The following is a 21,827-nucleotide window of genomic DNA, read 5'->3' as shown; positions in this document are numbered from 1 at the left end:
GGCCTTCGCCACGCTCCTCCCCTGACCGAGGAACGCCGCCGACGTGGCTGCTGGGCGTGGGGTGGGGAGAGCCAGTCGCGGGAGTCACGTGGCCGCTTCCCTGGCCTCTGAGGTTCCCGCGAGAGTCCGCCTCCCGCCGTAGTCCTGGGGTGGCGACTTACTGTTATCTGCCAGCTCTGCCCTCTCCTTCTCCAATTAATTAGCGTCGTTCGTGGTTGGTTTATTTGAATGACGATCCGCTTGGTGCACAGAGCGTTAAAATCTTTGCATAATTTGAAGTAACTGATATAGAGAATGTGAACTGCCTTTAGGTGGCTTTTAAAAGCAAAAAGAAATTGAGGGATAACATTGCTCGAAACACACACACACACACACACACACACACACACACACACACACACACACACACACACACACACACACACACACACACACACACACACACACACACACACACACACACACACACACACACACACACACACACACACACACACACACACACACACACACACACACACCCCACATTGGAAAATCTCTGTTCCTCTAACTGCCCATACCCTCTCCTATAGTTAAGTAATGACAGTTCTGAAAAATCTTATGTGACATTCCAGAGTTAAAAATCACCTAAAACGGTGCCTGGCATTTAGTAAGCATTTGGTAACTATATAATGGGTGCAGCAGTGACTATACAATTTTCTTTTGGACTAACGGGTTGCTGCAATAATCTTGTATTTCATGCAGTCAATCTGAATTCCAGGTAGTGTTGGATTGAACCAGTCTGAGATGTCATATACATGATGAAACAAATCACTGTGCTTTCATGTATGAAAGGATCCCTGTAAAGGCAGCTTGTGGCTGTTGCTGCCACCGTATACTTCTGCCTGCTAAAGCCACAACCTAATAGTGCTGGACTGAATCACCTCAGCTCCACTCGCCAGACCACCAGTGCTGCTGCTGCTGCTACTAGGGGGCACTTTCCAGAAGTGCAGAGCCTCCCCAAGAGGGCATCCTCCCACTTTGCTGCTGCCTCTGCTCTTGTGCACGGCTACCAAATCTGTCAATCTGTGCCAAAGCCACCAGGGCTGATGACCCTGTTTTGATGTGGCTGAACCTTGCAGAGTTCTCCACTGACAGGAAGAATCTCCCTCCCCTACTTTGAAGCACTTTGTTTCATGAGTTTCAAATAAGACCTGCTCTGAGCTCCTAATATCTGATAGGTTTTTTGACAAATACATCCTTCTATTTTAACTTGCTGCTCTTTCCTAACACCAGAAAGAAATTGACAGGGACTGCAATAGAAGGTGAAGTTACAGATGTCATGCTGACTCCAGGGTCACCTCTGCTCTATCTCTGTCCCAAAGTTGTCTCACTGATTCGTCTCTTTCTTCAGAGGACTGATTTCTAATGTGGAGGACTTCTGATTCCTTATGAGAAGAGATTAAAGAGGTTAAAGAGATTCCTAGTACATCTGTCTCACCAGTTCTCAGGACATAGCCTGAGCCTGTGAGGATAGTTTAGTTTCGGCTTAAGCTGGGACTTCCACTCCAGTGATGTATGTCATCAAATGATTACTAATGGATTTTATTAGGGACTTGAATTTTAGTCAGCTATTAAAGGTGCAGCAGAGACAAAATATGCCTGTTCTTGATACTACTGATGTGATGAATTTAGGGAAAATAAAAATATACATACAGAGAAAAAAGAGACCTGAGTGACTAATTAGTATAAAAGCAGTAGCCTATGGATCAGGCAAGTAAAATACTTGCCCTGATCTGAGTGCTTACAAATTCTGCGTTATTGTTATCAACCTTCTCCCCACAATAAGCAGCTTTCCCTTGGTGCTCACCCAGAGCTCTCCCCTCTCATTGGTTCCAATCTTTAATTTATGGAATTAAGAATTACATCTACTAATTTATTTAAGTCCTCCCAAATATTTCCCCACATTTTACTCTCACCTCTGCACCTGTCTCTTTGAAGGTATTTATTTTCCAGAATAGTACACATCCTGGTCTCTCTCATTCATACTGGTTACTCGCAGGCAAATACACAGTTGATTCTCCACTTTTGTCTCCTGTATGTGAACACCTTGCAGCCAGGGGGCTTTGTGCTTTTGATTCAATGTTACAGAACAGTGCCTGACACCCAGAGGGAACTCTAAATATTTGTTGAATCAATGAAGGTATGGTATTGTTATAAGTCACATCTTTCCTCCATAAATCTGAACCCAGGTTTGAATGGAAACCTAATAAGAAATGGAAAAACATTGAGCAAAAAACCTCCAAAAAGTAGTTTATATATTTTATGCAAGCAAAGACTGAAGTGCTCTCTCACCTAGCAAGGGCTGGAGAAAAAATTAGGGTTCTTGTTCTATACCTCTGAGAAAAAAATTCTCCTGCGATCCTTATAGAAAGGGGGCACTATGAGAAAATGAAACAAAATAAGGGAGACTTTAAAATGAGTGCTGGCTCTCCAGCCTATCTCCTCGTTTAGAAGGAGGGCCTCAGTCCTTGCCCAGCTCAAGCTTCTCTACAAAGAACAGATGAAACCCAAACCACCTGCTCACTCACCACAAAACCCACCACCTACCTGCACCTGTACACTAAGGCTCTGCCCTCCTTACCGTTACAATGAAACAATGTTTATAGGCATAGCAAAGGCCAGCCACCATTTGTGGCTTAGATCCCATCTGCTGCTCAGAGACATGTGGTTCTGAAAATAGCACTCTCTTCTATAACTCACAAGCAATTTCTTCTCTAATTCACTGCTCTTATCAACATACAAGTATACTGTAATTATTGCCCCCCTTAAAAAACAAAACTCTCCCTAGGCCTCCATTCCCCTTCAGCAAGTCTTGTGTCTCTGCTCTCTGACACAGCAAAACTGCACTATCTCACTTCTCAATTTTCTTCTCAGCCTGTTCCACCTACGCTTCTATTTTTAACACTCCACTAAAACTTGCTGAATTGAATGGTCCACATCTGGACCCTCGCTGTTCCCCTTCTTGAACACTTGTTTCTCTAAGCTCAATGACAGCCATCCTCTCCTGGTTTTGCTTCCACCTTGGTGGCCCATCCTTCTCTGCCTGGTCCCTAATGTAAGCCTGCTAGGATGGATATACTGCACAAGTCTGGAAAGCCCAACTGCTTACGTCCTGGGAGAGGACCCATAGGACACTCCCTTTACCAAAGCAGTATGGAATGCAGTGACGAGGAGGGCCGAGAGCAGTGGTCGGCAATGCACTGGAGGCCAGGGCTGAGGGCAAGAGAGGTAGTCATGGAACTGGGCTGACGGCAATCGGGATGAGAGGATGAGGCTAGGTGGCACCACGAAATTGTCGGAAACAGGGTGGGCACAATGATCACAATGAACTGCAGAGTCAGAATAGGGGAGAGGTGATGGGGATAACCTATAGAGAGCCATGGTAACAGTCAAGATAGATGAGTACCCAACAAGAGTATGGCTTAATTTATGCAATTAAAGAAATCAAGAAAGACCAGGAGGCTCAGAGCAGTCATCCTAATAAAAAGTTAGGATTCTGCTGTGATCTGAAAATGTCCCCTAAAAGTCACATAAACCCCCATGTGATAGCATTAAGAGATCGGGCCTTTAAGAGGTGATTAGCAACCTGATAAAAGGGCTAGAGGGAACTAGCTAGACCCTTTTTGCACCTTCTGTCCTTTCCACCACATGAGGACATAGCATTCGTCCCCCCTGGAGGACACAGCAACAAGGCACCAACCATCTTTGAAGTAGACGCCAGGCCCTCACCAGACACTAAACCTGTTGGCACCTTGATCTTGGACTTCCAGCCTCCAGAGCTGTGAGAAATAAATTTCTGTTTTTTACAAATGACCCAGACTCAGGTATTATGTTATAGCAGCAGGGATGGACTAGACATATCACTTACTCAGCTGGCCCTGAGCCAGTTCTCAATCTCTGAAGCAGAAGCCAGGTTCCTATGATGAAAAGCCCTGCAACACCACCTCAATTGCCATTCAGTAGTTAATATCCCATCCTTCCTCAAAGGAACCTGTGGCCATTTATGCATCATGCATTGATGAAAGGAGAATCCCCAGACCTTTTGAGGATTATTAGACACCAGTCTGAATTAACATGATATTCAGGACCTAAAGTGCCAACGTGGCCCCCTTTTAGAGTAGGAGTATATGACACGTAATAAAAGGAGTTCCAGCCCAGATCCAACTAACAGTAGAGCTAACCGGCCATCCCTATACGGGATCCGAACCGTGGCCTTGATGTTACCAGCACCACACTCTCCTGAGTGAACAATGGGCGGCCCCTATAATTGTTTTTAAATTAGAGAGACTGTGAACTGTTTCTCAAAACAGCTAGTATGAAGGAACAAGGACTTGAACCTAAATCTTATAATTCCATGTCAAGTGCTCTTTTTGCTATTCCGTACTGTCTCATTAGAGAGTCACAGATCAAACAGAGGAGAGAGGTATTACTTTCAGATGAGGACGAGGGTAATTTTGAGTCAGGCCTGGAAGGATCCAAATGTTTTAAATATGAGGAATTGGGTAGTGGTGGTGTAGAAGGAAAGATATTCAGTGGGCAGGGAAGGGCATTTCAGGAAAAGGAAACAACATGGGCAAAGGCACATAAGCAGTTTGGGGACTGGAAGGCATCAGATGCTGGACTATGGAATAAGGACTTGAAAACTTGTCAATAAAATTGAGTTGGATAAATTATGATACATATACCCTCTGTAAAATATTCCATAGCCTTTAAAAATGAGAGTTAGAAGACTGGCAATATGGGAAAATAGTTACCAGAAACACTATGAGTTTAGATAGCCTACTCGATTAAGATAATATGTGAAAGTGTTTGGTAAACTGTAAATTACAGTCTTTCACAAGGTATAATGAGGAGTGAAGAGACAGGAAGAATGACAGCGTTAGAAGAGGAAAAGGTTGCAGGAAGGGTTTTTGGGGTTTTTTTTTTAAGGCTGGGGTAAGAATTCAATAAAGAGTTATAAAGGTGTGAGAGAGTAAAAATAATTGATGGAGAAGTCCTCAAGGAGATGTGAGGGGTCAGAATCAAGGGGACAAGAGACTAGACAAGGGACTCAAGGGAAGGAGAGGAAAGCCAGTAAGTGCTCAAGAATCTGGAGGGGAGGAAAGGAACTTGTGCCACTTTGTAATCTCATGCAGTGAGAGCCAAAGCTTTGCTCTGTGAAGGTAGAAGCTGTGGCTGTTTCCAAAGCCCACCCCTCTCCTCAAGCTTTCTACTATAAGAAGATGGTGCAACTTTCAGTGGTGAGCTCCCTCAACTTACCACACCACAGCTCACAGCTGCCTTGAGCATGCCTGTCCTGATTTCCTGTCTGGCAGCCTCAGAGGAAGTGGTGTTCCTCTCCCTAGGCTGTGCTGTGGAACCTAGACTCTCTTCTCTTCTGAGATCTTATTTAATCAATGATCCCTCCTCTCTCCTTTATCTTCGGTCCCTTCCCTGACCACTGGAGCCTCTCAGCAAATATGTAACTAAGACAGGAGGTGCTCAGTTTCCCTGGGTTCAGGTTGCAGGACACCTCTGGGTTTCAGGCCATTCCCTGAGGTTTCAGACCCCTCCTCTAAGGCCTCCTCTAGAGGAGAGGTACTATTGCTTGCTGGACTTCTTTCCAGCACCAGCACAGGGAAATTGAGACTTTAAAGGGCTGACATGCAAATCAAGTAGCTATGCATGCTTAGTAGAAACCTTAATAGACAATCATGCTCAGTAAAGGGGAATTTGCATTCGTTAGATATCATAAATATGTATTAGATAGTGAAACTGTAGAAGCCAAATGCTGGCAGAAGGCAGGGTTGTTGCTCACTTTCCTGAGGCCAACTGCACTTAGCTGACTGAGGTGTGTATGCTTTCTTTTGTGTCAAACTTATTTTCAGCAAGCACCTGCTCACTCTCTTGAGCCAGCCTGCACTCTACTAAACTTTAAGTATGTATTTCTTACTTTTGCATTAAACTTGGCGTGGGCCCTGCTCGGTCTCTGGAGCTAGGCTGCACTCTCTCTGTGAAATCTGTATCTCTTATTCATTACATTAAACCTGTTCTCATTTTCTACTATGACTCTGCCCTTAAATTCTTTTCTGTGGTAGAGTCAAGAACCTGGTAAGAGGATGGGGTGGGTTGAGGCCAACTACCGGGCCTTCCCTGACCCTCTCCTCTGGCATCATAATTGCTTAAATATCTTCACACACATTTCACAGCAACCTCAAACTTATCATCTCTCTCCCTGCAAACCAGCTAGCTGTCCCTACTGTCTTCTCTACCTCAGTTAGGGTGATCACTGTCCACCCCGAACTCTACTAGGCTTCCTAGGCCCCTCTCTCTTCACTCCTAGAGCTAACCCATGACCACATCTTTTTACCTTTGAAATTACTTTGCATTTACATCTTTCTTTTTATTTCCACTGCCACCATTTTAATTCCAGGCCTCAGCTTTTCTCACCTGGAGCACTGTAACAGTAGCTTAACTGGTACTCCTGATTCTAGTGTCACCATCAATCTACCCTTTATATCACTATTAAGGTGATCTTTCACAAATGCACACCCAACCACATCACTCCTCTACTTAAAATCCTTCAGAGCTTCTTATCAGGGTAAAGTTCAAGTTTCTCAGCACGGCATGTAATGCTCTTCCTTCTCATCTCTTGCCCTATGAAGAACTTGGGTTTTAGACACTACTTCCACTTGAGGGAACTTAGCAGGGTGGCTCAGGCCTCCATGCTCTGCGTGTGCTCGTGCCTTCCTCCTCTTTCTCAGAAATACCTAGTCAGTGGTGAAGACTGGCTCAGGTGTCCTCATTTCTGGAAAATCTTCCCTGAGGTTTTCTCACATGGTCCAGGGTCATTTCTTCTCACAGTTACATCTATACACTGTTCTAGAACAATTTACTAATCTCCCTCAATATATTATGTACTCCTTGTGATCTCTGCCTCATTTTTCTTTGTATCCTTGACATCTGACACAAAGCCTGTCACACAGTTTATTGAAACTCATTAAATATTTATTGAAAGGAGGGCTGGCTTAGACTGCATCATTGAGCTATATGCCAAGGGAGGCACATTCACTTTGAGACAAGCTGGAGGTAAAAGACCATAAATGTCTCATAGTACCTGTGTTAGATACAGCCCTTATGCACACAGGCCGGTCTGTACACAACCTGTGTCAATGCTTCCTCTCATTTGCTTCATCACATTTGTGTGCAGATGCCGGACACTGCATTGGCCATCTTTATCTTAATAGTTGCCTTTCTCCTATAATATTTTAATTTTCACTAGAATATCCCATGAAATTAATAATAATAATGTCCCTTTTTAAAACTTGAATTACTTCCAAAGCTTTCAGTGCTTAATTTTCTGAAATGAAACATGGTTGTAGCTACAACTCATTGTGCATTCATTTCTCACAGTTTAGTTTGTCATGTTATGTTCCAACTCTTTGAATTTGAGAAATTTAACAAATTTTGTTTCAAAATTTATGTACGACCTGTCTTACAGAGTTCCTTAAGAAAAATAACAAAGATAATAATAGCTTTTATTTATTCAGCACTTCCTTCAGGGCCAGATATACACTCTACATATATTTTCCTCTTGTACTTACCTGACTAATTTAATTACAAAATTAACTTCAGTGAGATAAAATATATTTCTTTCCTTCCACCCAAGGTATGTTTTGATCAATAGCTATACCAGCAGCCTGGTTCTGGGATTTATCAAAAGGGTATTATGCATGTTATATACATTTATTTTCCTCACAAAACCAGGCCCCTTGTTTAAATTCAGAACTAATTCCTCAAAACTATGTCAAGGTAGAAATTATAAGGGTGAAGTCTTAAAAGACAAGTCCTCCCTTCATCTGGGTTTTAATTCCAAAGGATTTCAGAGTTAGTGTTTTTTTAAATTTGGTTGGTAGTAGGAAGAAACTGCCTGCCAACCTGGAGAAAGGATGCCCTGCAGGGGAAACAAAGAAATTCATGGCTTGATAGTATGGCAGTGGTATTCTGTGAGAATATTTGGAAGAGAAGCCACCGTATTTATCTGTTTATGTTAAAACAGACTATGGGAAGAAATTAGAAGAAAAGTAATCACATTTTGGGGAATGTAATACTTCATTTATATGAATTTTAATATAACATGTGTATAGATTGATTTGGGTAGTATACTTAGTACTGACTTTTCCTGAAGTAGTTGACAAAAATTATTAATGTTTAATCTTCAGTCTTGTTTAATCTATATCATTTTTATTTCCTTTAAAAATATCTGGCATCTAAAAAGAAAAAGAAAGATGTATCATAAATTTTGGGGACAGACAGGCATTCAGTGACAGAACCCCTAAACAGCAAATTCTTGATTACATATGGGAAAGGGGTACAAAGAAAGCCTATAAATATATGAACTCCACAGATAATCACAATACTACATTTTAATTAATATTTTTGTTTGTTTCAAACTTTCTCCCACTAAGGAACACTATGAGGAACAAGGTTGGTTGAGTTTCTTTTTTTTTTTTTTTTTTTTAAAGATGACCGGTAAGGGGATCTTAACCCTTGACTTGGTGTTGTCAGCACCACGCTCAGCCAGTGAGCGAACCAGCCATCCGTATATGGGATCCGAACCCGGGGCCTTGGTGTTATCAGCACCGCACTCTCCCGAGTGAGCCACAGGCCGGCCCTGGTTGAGTTTCATCTTCATTGGTTTGGTTGCCAGCTGGCAGAATGTAGAAAAAGGAATAGAAGCAATAATCTGAATAGTTCAGGAAGTGACTCACAAGCGCGGTATAATTAGGAATCGATAGTATTAAGGTATCCTCATAGTTCAACTGCTAGAAAGGCTGGGTCTCAATGGGGGCATTATAGAGACATGCCCTATTGATTGTTCCCCTCTTCCACAAAGCTATGTCCCAAATAAGCCACAGTGTTCATGAATGCAGACCCATGGTCTGTGGCAGTACAGGGACAGCAGCAGCTACATCGTTTATTAGGAATGACTCCAGCAAGTATAGCGCTGCTCCTGAGTCCCAAGGCTAACTAACTTTCACTCCTATTTAGCACCTAGTATGGGATAGGTATTTGAGAATACTAAAATGAGTATGAATCTGTTCCTGCACTAAAAGAGTTCTAGTTGAGTCAAAGGACATGTAAGCAGAGAATTGCAGTGACACATTACAGTTGCTATGATATCAAAGTGTACAGTGCGGGCATGTGGGAGAAAGCAAGTAAGTTCCATTTGGAAGCCAGGGCAGGAGCAGCTTCACAGCAGACATAGAGCTTGAGCTGTCAGGTGTTTTTAAGGTGGGAACTGAAGTAAGTAGGGGGAAAAGGAGTTGGGTGAGAAACACAGCAGTTAGGGGAAGATGCATGGACAATAACCGGAAGGCATAGAAATAACACGGCATATTTGGAAAACTGCAGATGGTTAGATTATGATAGAAGAAGAAAGCAGTGAACGATAAAACTGGAGAGGAAGGCAAGAGCCAGATCAGAGAGGACCTTAAATGCCAGGTGAAGGAGCTGGGATTTGATCCTGAATATGATTGGGAACCACTGAAGGGTTTTATGTAGGGGAGGGGCATAATCCTATTTTGCTTTTGAAAGATCACTCTGTCTACTCTGTGGAGGATGGAATAAAGGGGAGCAAAACTAGAAGTAGAAACACCACATAGGAGGTGACTGCAATAGGTCAGATGAAAAATGATAGAGGCTTGAAATGACACAACAGCAGTGGGGACGAAGTTACAGGGACCGATACAAGAAAAGTTTCACAGGCAGGGGCTTCCAATTACAGGATAACTTATGACAGGAGGCAAAAACAGCCCTTATCTGAGGACAGAGGGGAAGGCTAAGCTAAAACTACTAAAATGTAACTTCAGGAACTCATATTTAATCTCGTACATTTTATGTGATTATATATTACATGAAAGTATAACATTCCTTATAATGACCATCAAGATGACCCACCGTGGTCATGGACTTCGGATGACTTTCTAATTTTCTTGGTCTGTACAGAATAGAAAATAAAAGAAAGATGGTAAGAAGAGGACTAAAATAGTGAACAATGGTGAACAACTATTCTGTTATTCAGCGTATTACTTCCCTCACTTTCAAGAAGAAATTTTCATTTAGGATAGAACTATGAAACCCTAAAAAATTAAGATAAAGCTTCTCAGCATGTAATATGTGGATCATTCTCACTGTACTTAAAAACGTGAGCCACAGTCTCATTACATTTAGCATTGTCATAGATGTATGTAGGATAAGATTCTGTCTATGTCACAAACCTAATGAATTTCCTTGAAAGTGAGGAAGAGGCAAAAATAACACATTTGAGACTATTAAAATACTCACTTTTATATCCCTATTTCCCACTGTTTGCATTACTGAAGACACCTGGCAAAGCAGCACCATAGTTTTGAGATGATGCAGACATAGTCTGAAGCTTGTGGTTCACATGCTGAATGTTCTCAGTGGAGGCTTCAGAGATGGTGGTGGCTGAAGGCTGACCTAGGTCTAACGTTTTCTAACAAACGGCCTTCTCAGCTGGAAAAAGGGCCTTGAGAGCTTTTCTGCCCCATCTCACCCCCTTGTTCAAGGCCAGTCTCAATGTATACAAATAGGCCTCAAATCAATTGTGAAAATAGGCCACGTATAAGTACACAAACGTCTGAAATGGTGGTACTCGTGGAAATTTATATGCAAATTTTTAAGTAAATCTAGAAAAAATATTCCATAGTTTCTCTCAGCAACTCAGAGAAGATCCATATTCAGTTTAATTTAGCATTTACTGAGCATATGTAATATGGCAGGCATCAGATCACATTCTTTCGTATTAGGAAAAACCTCATAGTTAACCTATCACTTTGCAAACACTAGTTTAAATTTGCAAAGGGGTTATGATTTTCAAAACATGGTTGTATTTGCAGATGGTGTGCTAAACAAACATGACTCATGAAACAATCAAAATGTAACTTTAATTTTGGTCTCCCACTTCTACTTTAAGCTTTATTCACTCAGGGAAGCTTTTCCTTTGCTATCGGGTGAATACACAGTAGACCCAATGATTTCTGCTCACTCCAAGGTAACAGTCAGTTCTCACTGTGAGGCATAAACACAGTCTCAATTCCATAAGTGGCATGTCCAATCATAGTATTAATCAATCACTTGGTCTTCATTCAAAACCAGGACTTCTCCCTCTCTGTCAGCTCAGACCTGTAGCTCGTGGACACGTCCCCTGCCTCTGGAGGTCAATTTTTGCTCTTTTGCAGGAGCAGAGGAGGGAGGAGGAGTAAGGTAAGGCGACAGAGTTCTTACCCAGCGAGGTGGCTTCAGAGTCTTGACCTGGCAAATAACTAAAGCTGATTCTGTGCCAGTGGTAGGCACCTCTGTGTCCTGCAGTTCCCCTGACCCTGGCTGATGCATCTCTCTTCTGGGTGGTCACTTAATAGTTCATCAGCCCCTAATAATATAGCATTCTCTTCCAGTTTCTTGCTGCTGGTTTCCCTCCAGGCTGCCTCGGGCAGAGCCTGAGATAAATGCTACTCTCACCTGCACAGTTCTTAAGGAATTATTACATCCATCCTTTGTCCTGACAAGCTTAGGAAGAAGAGCTAGCCCAACACAGCCCCTCTGTCACACAGGCACAGCTTGCTTGAGTTTTCTCAGGCATGAGTGACTCACTGGTCCTCTATGTTTCCCAACTTTTAGGGAACATATTACAAAGCTCTCTAGGTGATTCCCTGGAAATCCCTCACAAGGCTTTAGATAAAATAGGTAGAATTACTTGGGGAAGATGAGAGCTCATGACATGACAGATTCCAAGAAATCTCTTCTTCAATCTTCCCCATTCTCCTCACTTTTTATAACTGGGTCTGGCCAAAGGATAGGAGTCTTGGTATGGATTCTTTGAAATAATTTTCTTCAGAAACTCTGTACGTGGGGAAAACCCACTCTCACTTTGGGAACTGATAACTGCTTTATTAGCAACTAAGGAACTGAGTCAGGAGAAGTCCCATTTTATCATCCTACTATGTTCTTAACCCCACAGGTTTGTGTATATATCTTGTAGCATCAGATATTGAGACTGTTCTAAAATAACAGATTATAAGATTTAATATTATTATAAGAAAATGTGGTCATAAGATAAATGCAGGGTAAGCAGTTTTGCTATAGACAAAACCTTAGCTCATAATCTTTATAGTATCTTCCTTAGGGGTGATTGTTCCATGAGGGTACAGAACCCAGCTTTCCAATTCAGGTTCTACAAAGAACATTTATTAAACAACTATTTTATGCTAGCTAGGCAAAGTACCAAGCACTTTCACATAATTTATCTTGTTATTAAATTGACATAAGGAAAAACATTCTTAAACATATATTATTTATTATATATATTTTAATATTATTAAAATTAATAAATTTTATTATAATTTTACAATTTATTATTTTATATATTTTAATATATATTTTATATTGTTTTATATATTTTATTTATAATTTTAAATTTTATAATTTATTAATAAATTATATATATTTTAAAGTAAAAACATTAGTATTTTTAAAAAGAAAGGAAAACTTACCTTAGTTTTCTGGCTCTCTCTCTGGGCTTTCTAATTAAATCTTCCAAATGTTTATTTCTCTCTTCTAAACTGAAAGATGAAGGAATTGAATTTTATGACTAAAAGTGACTTTTGTAGACTAATATTTTGTTAGATTCATTGGGGGATTTCAGAAGATAAATTCAAATAGTAGTCTAGTTATCTATACATCATCCATCCATCTCACCATATAGGAACTTACGGTTCTTTCCTAGCAATTCAGATTATTTGATCAGTTTTTCCCTTTACAGGTTTCAGTGGCGAAGAAGGGAAGTAGATAGTAGTAAATATATAAAGTGACATTTAGATATTCTTCCATTTGTTTACACAATGGGTAGAGCACGCTGTGTAAGTAAAGTCTCTGTATAAGTAAACCCTACATGATCCTGGGGCAACATTTTAAAAACAAAAATCCCTGAGCTGTGAACTGCTTTAACATGGGAAAATGCATGGTAGTGTTACAGAACAGTCACAGCATTTGTGTGGCCTGCTAGAGATTTACTTGTGTTCTGTGTTAACAGCTTTTAGCAAGAGAGATACTAGTGAGTTCCCTCATTGCCCTTAGAAGGGCAAATTCAGTTAATACAGTCTCCTCTCCAAGCTCATTTTCCCATCCAGGGAGGGTGTCTGAGTTTCCTGTGGCTGCTGCAACAGATTACCGAAGTTGGTGCCTAAAACAACACACATTTATTCTCTTACAGTCGTGGAGGTCAGAAGTCCAAAATCCATTTCCCTGGGCTGAAATTAAGGCATCGGGAGGGATGTGCTGCCCCCTGGAGGCTCTAGAGTAGAGTCCTTTGCTTGGGGAAACTGTCCTCCTTCCTTAGGGGGCGCCTGGCCCCACATCACATCACCTTTCCTCCCGCTGCTTCCATCTCACCATTGCCTCTTCATCTGCCATCAAATTTCTTTCTGCATGTAGACACTTGTGATTGCATTTAGGGCCAATTTAGGTAATCCAAGATAATCTTCCCATCTCAAGATCTCAAGGTAATCAAATCTGCAGTCTCTTTTGCCATATAAAATAATATTTACAGGTTCCAGGGATTAGAACTTGGATATTTTTAGAGGCCACTCTTCAGCCTACTGTAAAGGGTACAGAGCTTTGAAGGAGATGAAGGAGTCCCTGGTTTATTGTGGAGGAAGCCATGTCTTCCTTGGAGGACACTAGAGGCCTGTGGTGAGAGCTAGGCAGGCAAACGCCACTGGGTGGAATGGTAGTGCTAACTGGACCATGCCAACAGGTGGCACAACCTCCCTGCTGGGGGTGGAAATCACAGTTAATCCCCTTAGAGTCTGTGCTTTTTGTTTATCAAAAGTCATTATTGAGGTATAACTGACGTACAATAAACTGCACATATTTAAAGTATACAATTTTATGTTTTGACCTATGTATACACTTGTGAAACAATCATCACAATTAAGACAGTGTACACATTCATCACCTTCAAAATTTTCCTTATGTCCATTTGTAATCCTTCCCTTTCATCCCTCCTTGGGCCCACAGCCCCACACAACCACTGATTTGCTTTCTGTCACTATAGATTAGTTTGCATTATATAATTTTATATAATGGAATCTTACACCCAGCCTAATTATTTTGAGATTCATCCATGTTGTTGCACGTATCAAGAGTTCATTCATTTTTTTATTGCTGAGTAGTGTTCCACTGTATGGGTATACAGTAGGCTTCCCCCTCCCTTATCTGCAGGGGATACGTTCCAAGACCCCTGGATGCCTGGAACTGTAGATGGTACTGAACTGAGTCGCCTTCAATAGGAACATGTTTCTGTTCATGTCTTCCATCCACAAATTTAATGTCTTTTCCATCTTAACTAAGCACTCTGACTATAACTTTTACAGCTGGAGGTACACGAGCAAAACTAGAATAAATTTCTCTTTTCTTCACAATTTTGTGGATAGAAGATTCATTTTTATCATAAATATTAGTAAACTCAGCATATGATTTTTTTTCCTTTCTGAGAACTTTCATCTTTTCACTCAAAGAAGCACTTTACAGCTTATCTTTGGCATATCCAAATTGCAAGCATCACTACTCTTGAGCTTTGGGGTCATTTATGAAGTAAAATAAGGGTTACTTGAATACAAGCACTGCTATACCGTGACAGTCGATGTGATAACTGAGGTGGCTCCTAAGTGACTAGCAGGCAGAGAGCATATACAGTGTAGATACATTGGACAAAGGAATGATTCATATCCCCGGCAGGACAGAGCAGGACAGCATGAGATTTCATCATGCTACTCAGAACAGCCCATGATCAAAATCTTCTGAATTGTTTATTTCTGTTATTTTCCACTTAATATTTTTGGACCATGATTGATTGTAAACAGTTGAAACACTGAAAATAAAACCACAGATACGGAGGGGCTACTGCACCACAATTGGTTTATCATTTCACCATGTGATGGGAATTTGGGTTACTTCCAGTATTGGGCTACTACAAATAAAGCTGCTCTGAACATTCATCTTTGTGTGAACATATGATTCCTTTTCGCTTGGATGAATACGTATGAGTGGAAAAGCTGAATCATGTGGTGTATATTAAGAAGCTGCCAAACTGTTTTCCCAAGTGGTTGTACCATTTTAGATTGTTGCTTCCCATAGTCACCTACACTGGGTATGGTTAGTCTTTTCAATTTTAGACATTCTAATAGGTATGAAGAGGGTATTCACTGTGGATTTAATTTGCATTTAATGATGTTGAGCATCTTTTCATGTCTATTTGCTATCCATATATCTTCTTATCAAAGTGTCTATTCAAGTCTTTGTCCATTTTATTGGGTTCTTTGTTTTCTTATTACTGAGTTTTAAGAGTTTGTTATATCTGGATAGAAGTTCTTTATCAGATACATGCTTTACAACTATGTTCTTTCCGACTGTGGCTTGTCTTTTCATCTCTTAACAATGTCTTTTGAAGAGCAGTTTTAAATTTTGATGAAGTTGAATTTATCAAAATTTTCTCTTTTGCATCATGTTTTTAGTGGTATATCTGAGAAATTGTTGCTTAATCCAAGGTCGCAGGAATTTTCTCATGTTTCCTTCTAGCAGTTTTATAATGTTAGCATTTATATTTATATCTTTCCATTTTGAGTTAATTTTGTGGTGCAGGGTATGAATCAAACTTAAAAAAATTTTTTGTTGGAACAACTATCCCTTTTCCACTTCACTGTTTTTGTACCTTTGCCAAAAATCACTTGTCCATATGTGTCTGGGTCTATATCTGGACTCTCTAGTCTGTTTCATTGATTTTTTTCCTATTTTTATGCCTATGCCAAACAGTTTTGATTATTATAACTTTATAAAAAGTCTAGGGAGACATCATCAAGATGGCAGAATAGATGGTCCCCAGTGTCACTCTCCTCCACAATTGACCAATTTACAACTATTTAAAAGCAACGACTACCAAGCTGGGACCACTGGAGCTTGGGGGATGAGAAGGGGAGACCCATGGAGTTTGTGAAGGTGGGAGAAGCCATGGTGAGAAAAAGAAGAAACTGCTCCGGCTGTTTCAAGCCCCGGCTGCTTCACAGCTGGCCCTGGTAGAGGCAGGAAGAAGCTACAGCACAGGAAGCAGGAGCCAGCAAAGGCGATAGCTGTGCCCTTTGTATGAAGTTGCCTGGAGTCCACAGGGGAAAAGAGGTTCTCCAAGCACATCCCAGGCCACCGAGACTGCTGACAGAGTTCCTGTGCACCACCCAGGAACCAACCGAAGAAAGAAACCACCCAGAGGCTAGTGAGTCACTGCGAGAAACTGGCACATGGCCCACCACACAGGAAGCATTTGGAGTGCAGGGTGAGGCTGGCCCACTGGGAGAACACTGCAGTGTGAAGTGGGCAGCAGATCTGCCTTCGCATCAGCACAAGCCTACTCAGTAGAGACTGGTCAGTATGACAGAACAGTAGGGGGTGCACTTTGCTGAAAAGACTCAGTCCCAAGCCAGAATTTCCACACAGCACAGGGGTATCTGACTTTACAAGACCCAGAAGACCTTAAAAGGCCAATGATTAAAATTTGGTCTGCACAAAAAGCCCTCTCCAGAGAATTCGCAACAAAGCAGCAATTTAGTGCAACCACCAATTCCAGAGCTGGTCCCCACAGGAAGTTCCTCCAATTTTGGAATTAACCAAAACCACAGAACAGAGACAAAGCTCTGATATTAACCAGTAAAGGTCTAACACCACCAAAGAACACCTATAAAACCTAGAAGAGGTAGTAGTCTCCTCAAATGCCCAGACATCAATGTAAAGACACAAAGATCAAGAAAAAACAGAGAAATATAACATTAACAAAGGAAACAAACAAAGCACCAGCAATGGACCCATAGGAACAGCAGATTTATGAAATGTCTGACAGAATTCAAAATAGCCCCCTTAAGGATGTTCAGGGAGTAACAAGAAGATACAGATAGAAAATTAAATGATATCTGAAAAACAATCCAAGAGCAGAATAAGAAACTTCACAAAGGAATTGAATCAATTAAAAAAAAAAAGAAACTCTAGAAATAATACATTATCTGAACAGAAAAACTCTATAGAAAGCTCCAACAGCAGACTCAAACAGAGGAAAGAATCAGTGAGCTCAAAGACAGACCATATGAAATTATCAAATCAGAGGAGCAAAAAGAAAAAAGAATAATAAAAAATGAAACAGAAATACAGCAAATATAGGACTCCCTCAAGTGAAATAACCTATGCATAATTAGCATACCAAAAGGAGAGGAAAAAGGAAGAGATGAAGAAAGCATTTCAAAAAAATAATGGTTGAATATTTCTCAAATATGGAGAAAGATGTCAGCATCCAGGTACAGGAAACTCAGAGGTCACTGATCACATTCAATCCAAGGAGGAACACCCCAAGGTACATCATAATCAAATTATCAAAAACCAAAGACAAAGAAAGAATACTGAAAGCAGCAAGAGAAAAGAAACACATAACATTCAATGCAGTCCCAATACATCTCTCAGCAGATTTCTCAGTAGAAACCCTACAGGGTAGAAGAGAATGGGGTGATATATTCACAGTGCTGAAGGAAAAAGACTGTCAGCCAAGAATTCTCTATCCAGCAAAACTAACCTTAAATATGAAGGAAAAATAGTCTTTCCCAGACAAACAAAACCTAAGGGAATTCATCAACAACAGACCTGCATTACAAGAAATGCTAATGAGTGTTCAATCTGAAAGACAACACTGAGGTGAGGCAAGAAAACATTTGAAGGTACATAATTCATTAGTAAAGTAAGTTCACAGACAACCTCAAAATACTCCAGTATCATAAGGGTGGTGAATCCTTACGTCCACTTACATCCTTAGCATAAAGACTAAAGGACAAATCTAACAGGACACTAACATATACAACAACCATATAGGAGATAGGCAATATTAAAAGATGTGACTTCAAACAAATTGTCAAGAAGTTGTTAGGGTTGGGGGCGGGGATGATGCCAAAGCACAGAGTTGCCTTTGGTTTTTTTCTTAGATATCAAAGTTAAGTTGTTATTAGTCTAAATCTGTTATAACTATAATATGCTTTTTGTAAGCCTCATGGTAACCATAACACAAAAACTTATGAGACATACTAAAATAAATAGCAACATATCAAAATACACTAACCACTCAATCTAGAGAAAACCACTCAACCACAAAGGAAGGCAGTAAGACTGGAAAAAAGGATCACCAAAACAATCAGAAAAAAAGGAACAAAATGTCAGTAACAAGTCCCTTCATATCAATACTAACTCTGAATGTAAACAGATTAAATGCCCCAATTAAAAGACACAGAGTGGCTCAATGGATTATAAAACAAGAAACAACAATATGCTCCCTTTAAGAAACTCACTTCACCTATAAAGACAAACCATCTGAAAGTGAAGGGATGGAAAAAAATATTTCATGTGTTGGATACCAAAAACCAGCAGGAGTATCTATACTTATATCAGACAAAATAGACTTTAAGCTAAGGGAAGATAAGGAAGGTCACTGATAAAAGAATCAATTCAACAAGAGGATATAACAATTCTAAATATATACCCACTCAACTCTGGAGTACCCACTTATATAAAGTAATTATTATTAGACCTAATGGGAGAAATAGACTCCAACACAGTAATAGCAGGGGACTTTTATACCCCACTTTTGGCAAAAGACAGATCATCCAGACAGAAAATTAGCCAGGAAACATCAGAATTAATCTCTACTACAGGCCAACTTGACCTAACGGACATTTATAGAACATCTCACCCAACAGTTACACAATATACATTCTTCACAGCAGCACAAGAAACATTCCCTAGAATAGACCATATGCTAGGTCACATAACAAGTCTCAACGAATTTTAAAAAACTGAAATCATATCAACTACATTGTCTGACCACAATGAAATAAAACTAGAAATCAACAACAAAAGGGACACTAGAAATCGTACAAATACATGGAAATTAAACAATATGTTCCTAAACAATGAATGGGTCAAAGAAGAAATCAAAAAAGGAAATTAGAAAATTCCTGGAGACAAATGACAACATACGAGAACCTATGGGAATACAGCAAAAGCAGTTCTAAGAGGGAAGTTTACAGCAATAAATGCCTACATCAGAAAAGAAAAAAGACTCCAAATAAACAACCTAAAATTATACCTCAAGGAGCTGTCAAAACAAGAATAAACCCAAAATCAGTAGAAGGAAAGAAATAATAAAGATCAGAGCAGAAATAAATGAATTAGAGATTTTTTAAAAATACAAAAGATCAATGAAACAAAGAGTTGGTTTTTCAAAAAGACAAGCAAAATTGATAAACCTTTAGCTAGACTAACAAAGAAAAGAAAAAAGACTCAAATAAAATCAGAAATGAAAAAGGAGACATTACAACTGATACCACAGAAATACAAAGAATCTTAAGAGACTACTATGAACAACTATATGTGAACAAACTGGAAAATCTAGAAGACAAGGATAAACTCCTGGACACATACAACTTATCAAGGTTGAATCATGAAGAACTGGAAAACCTAAACAGACCAATAACAAGTAATGAGATTGAAGCAGTAATAAAGTCTCCCAACAAAGAAAACCCCAGGACCAGATGGCTTCACTGCCAAATTCTACCAAACATTTAAAGAAGAACTAATACCAATTCTTCTCAAATTCTTCCAAAAAACTGAAGAGGAGGGAATACTTCCAAACTTGTTCTATGAGGCCAAAGTTAACCTCATACCAAAACTGGAAAAAGATACAACAACAAAAAACTACAGACCAATTTCCCTAATGAACAAAGATCCTCAATAAAATACTAGCAAATAGAATCCAACAACATGCTAAAAAGATCATTCACCATGATCAAGTGAGTTCATCACAGGGACACAAGGAGAATCCAACATATGCAAATCAATAAACATGATGCATCACCACCAAAAGAATGAAGGGAAAAAAAACATGATCATTTCAACAGATGCAGAAAAAGCATTTAATAAACTCCAACACTGCTTCATGATAAAAACACTTGGCAAATTAGGTAGAGAAGGAATGTATCTCAGTACAATAAAGGCTATATATGACAAACCCACAGTATCATACTGAATGGATAAAAATTGGAGGCTTTTCCTCTAAGATCTGGAACAAGACAAGGATGTCCACTTTCTCCACACTTATTCAGCATAGTACTGGAAATTGTAGCCAGCACAATCAGACAAGAGAAAGCAATAAAGAGCATATAAATTAGAAAGGAGGAAGTCAAACTATCCTTAAGTGAAGGTTAATTCCAGGTGTTAACTTGATTAGATTAAGGAATGCTGAGAAACCTGGTAAAGTTGTCTTTTTAGGTGTGTCCATGAAGGTGTTTCTGGAACAGATTAGCATGAGAGCCTGAGTGGACTGGATGGGAAAGATCCACCCTCAATATGGGTGGGAACCGTCCAATCCACTGGGGACCCAGAAAGAACAAAAAACAGGAAAAAGGCAAATCTCTCTCTAACTGCTGGAGCTGGGATACACTTTTCTTTCCGGTCCATGGACATCAGAGCTCCAGAATGTTTACCTTTTGGGTTCCAGGACTTAGACCAAGGGCACCATCACCTTCCCTGGGTTTGAGGCCTTCGGACTTGGACTGAGCCACGATACCAGTAACCAGTTTGCAGACAGCCTATTGTGGTACTTCTCTTCACAATGTTAATTCCCCTAATAAATCCCCTCTCTTATATTTATAACATATCCTGTTGGTTCTGTCTCTCTGGAGAAGCCTGACTAATACACCCTATTTGCAGATGACATGATCATATACACAGAAAACCCTAAAGACTCTACCAAAAAATTACTAGAACTAATAGATGAGTTCAGTATAGTGGCAGGATACAAAATCAACACACAAAAATCAGTCAATAGCCTTCCTATAAACCAATAATGAAATATCTGAAGAAGAAATAAAGTATTCACAATAGCTACCAAAAAAAAAAAAAATGAAATACCATTCACAATAGCTACCAAAGAAAATGAAATACCTAGGTGTAAATTTAAGCAAAGAGGTGAAAGACCTCTACAATGAAAACTATAAAACATTGGTGGAAAAAACTGAATAGGACATAAATAAATGGAAAGCTATCCCATGTTCTTGAATTGGAAGAATTAACACCATCAAAATGTCCATATTACCTAAAGCAATCTACACATTCCAAGCAATCCCTATCAAAATACCAATGATATTCTTCAGAGAAATAGAAAATAAAAAATCTTAAAATCTGTATGGAACCACAAAAGACCCTGTATAGCTACAGCAATCTTGAAACAAAAGAACAAAGTTGGAGGTATCACACTTCCTGACTTCAAAATATACTATAAAGCTATATAATAACCAAAACAGCTTGGTACTGGCATAAAAATAGACAAATAGACCAATGAAACAGAATAGACAGTCCAGAAATAAACCCATGCACTTGCAGCCAACTGATTTTCAACAAAAGTGCCAAAAATATGCAATGGAGAAAGGACAACCCCTTTAATACATGGTTCTGAGAAAACTGGATATCCACATACAGAAGACTGAAAGTAGACCCCTATCTCTCACCATACTCAAAATCAACTCAAAATGGATCAAAGACCTGAATTTAAAGTGCCAAATCATGAAACTACTAGAAGAAAACATAGGGGAAACGCTACATGAAATGGAAGTGGGCGGTGCTTTTTAGAGCAAGACTACAAAGAC

The 21,827-nt window shown here is 39.8% G+C and overlaps 1 protein-coding gene across 1 annotated transcript in view; it reads right to left on the bottom strand.

Annotated features, from left to right (window-relative positions):
• Positions 1-8,249: 8,249 nt before the first annotated feature.
• CAGE1 (cancer antigen 1) overlaps positions 8,250-21,827 on the bottom strand; it is a 62,631-nt gene continuing 49,053 nt past the window's right edge. The window contains exons 12-14 of the mRNA XM_063098050.1: positions 12,597-12,665; positions 9,982-10,021; positions 8,250-8,291 (exon numbers count right to left, since the gene is read on the bottom strand). Coding sequence (XP_062954120.1) covers positions 8,250-8,291; positions 9,982-10,021; positions 12,597-12,665 — 151 coding nt within the window. The remainder of the gene's footprint in view (positions 8,292-9,981; positions 10,022-12,596; positions 12,666-21,827) is intronic.

This window comes from Cynocephalus volans, chromosome 5 (genome assembly GCF_027409185.1).
Source record: "Cynocephalus volans isolate mCynVol1 chromosome 5, mCynVol1.pri, whole genome shotgun sequence".
NCBI classification, from domain to species: Eukaryota; Metazoa; Chordata; class Mammalia; order Dermoptera; family Cynocephalidae; genus Cynocephalus; species Cynocephalus volans.
This window is presented reverse-complemented; position numbering and strand designations above follow the sequence as displayed.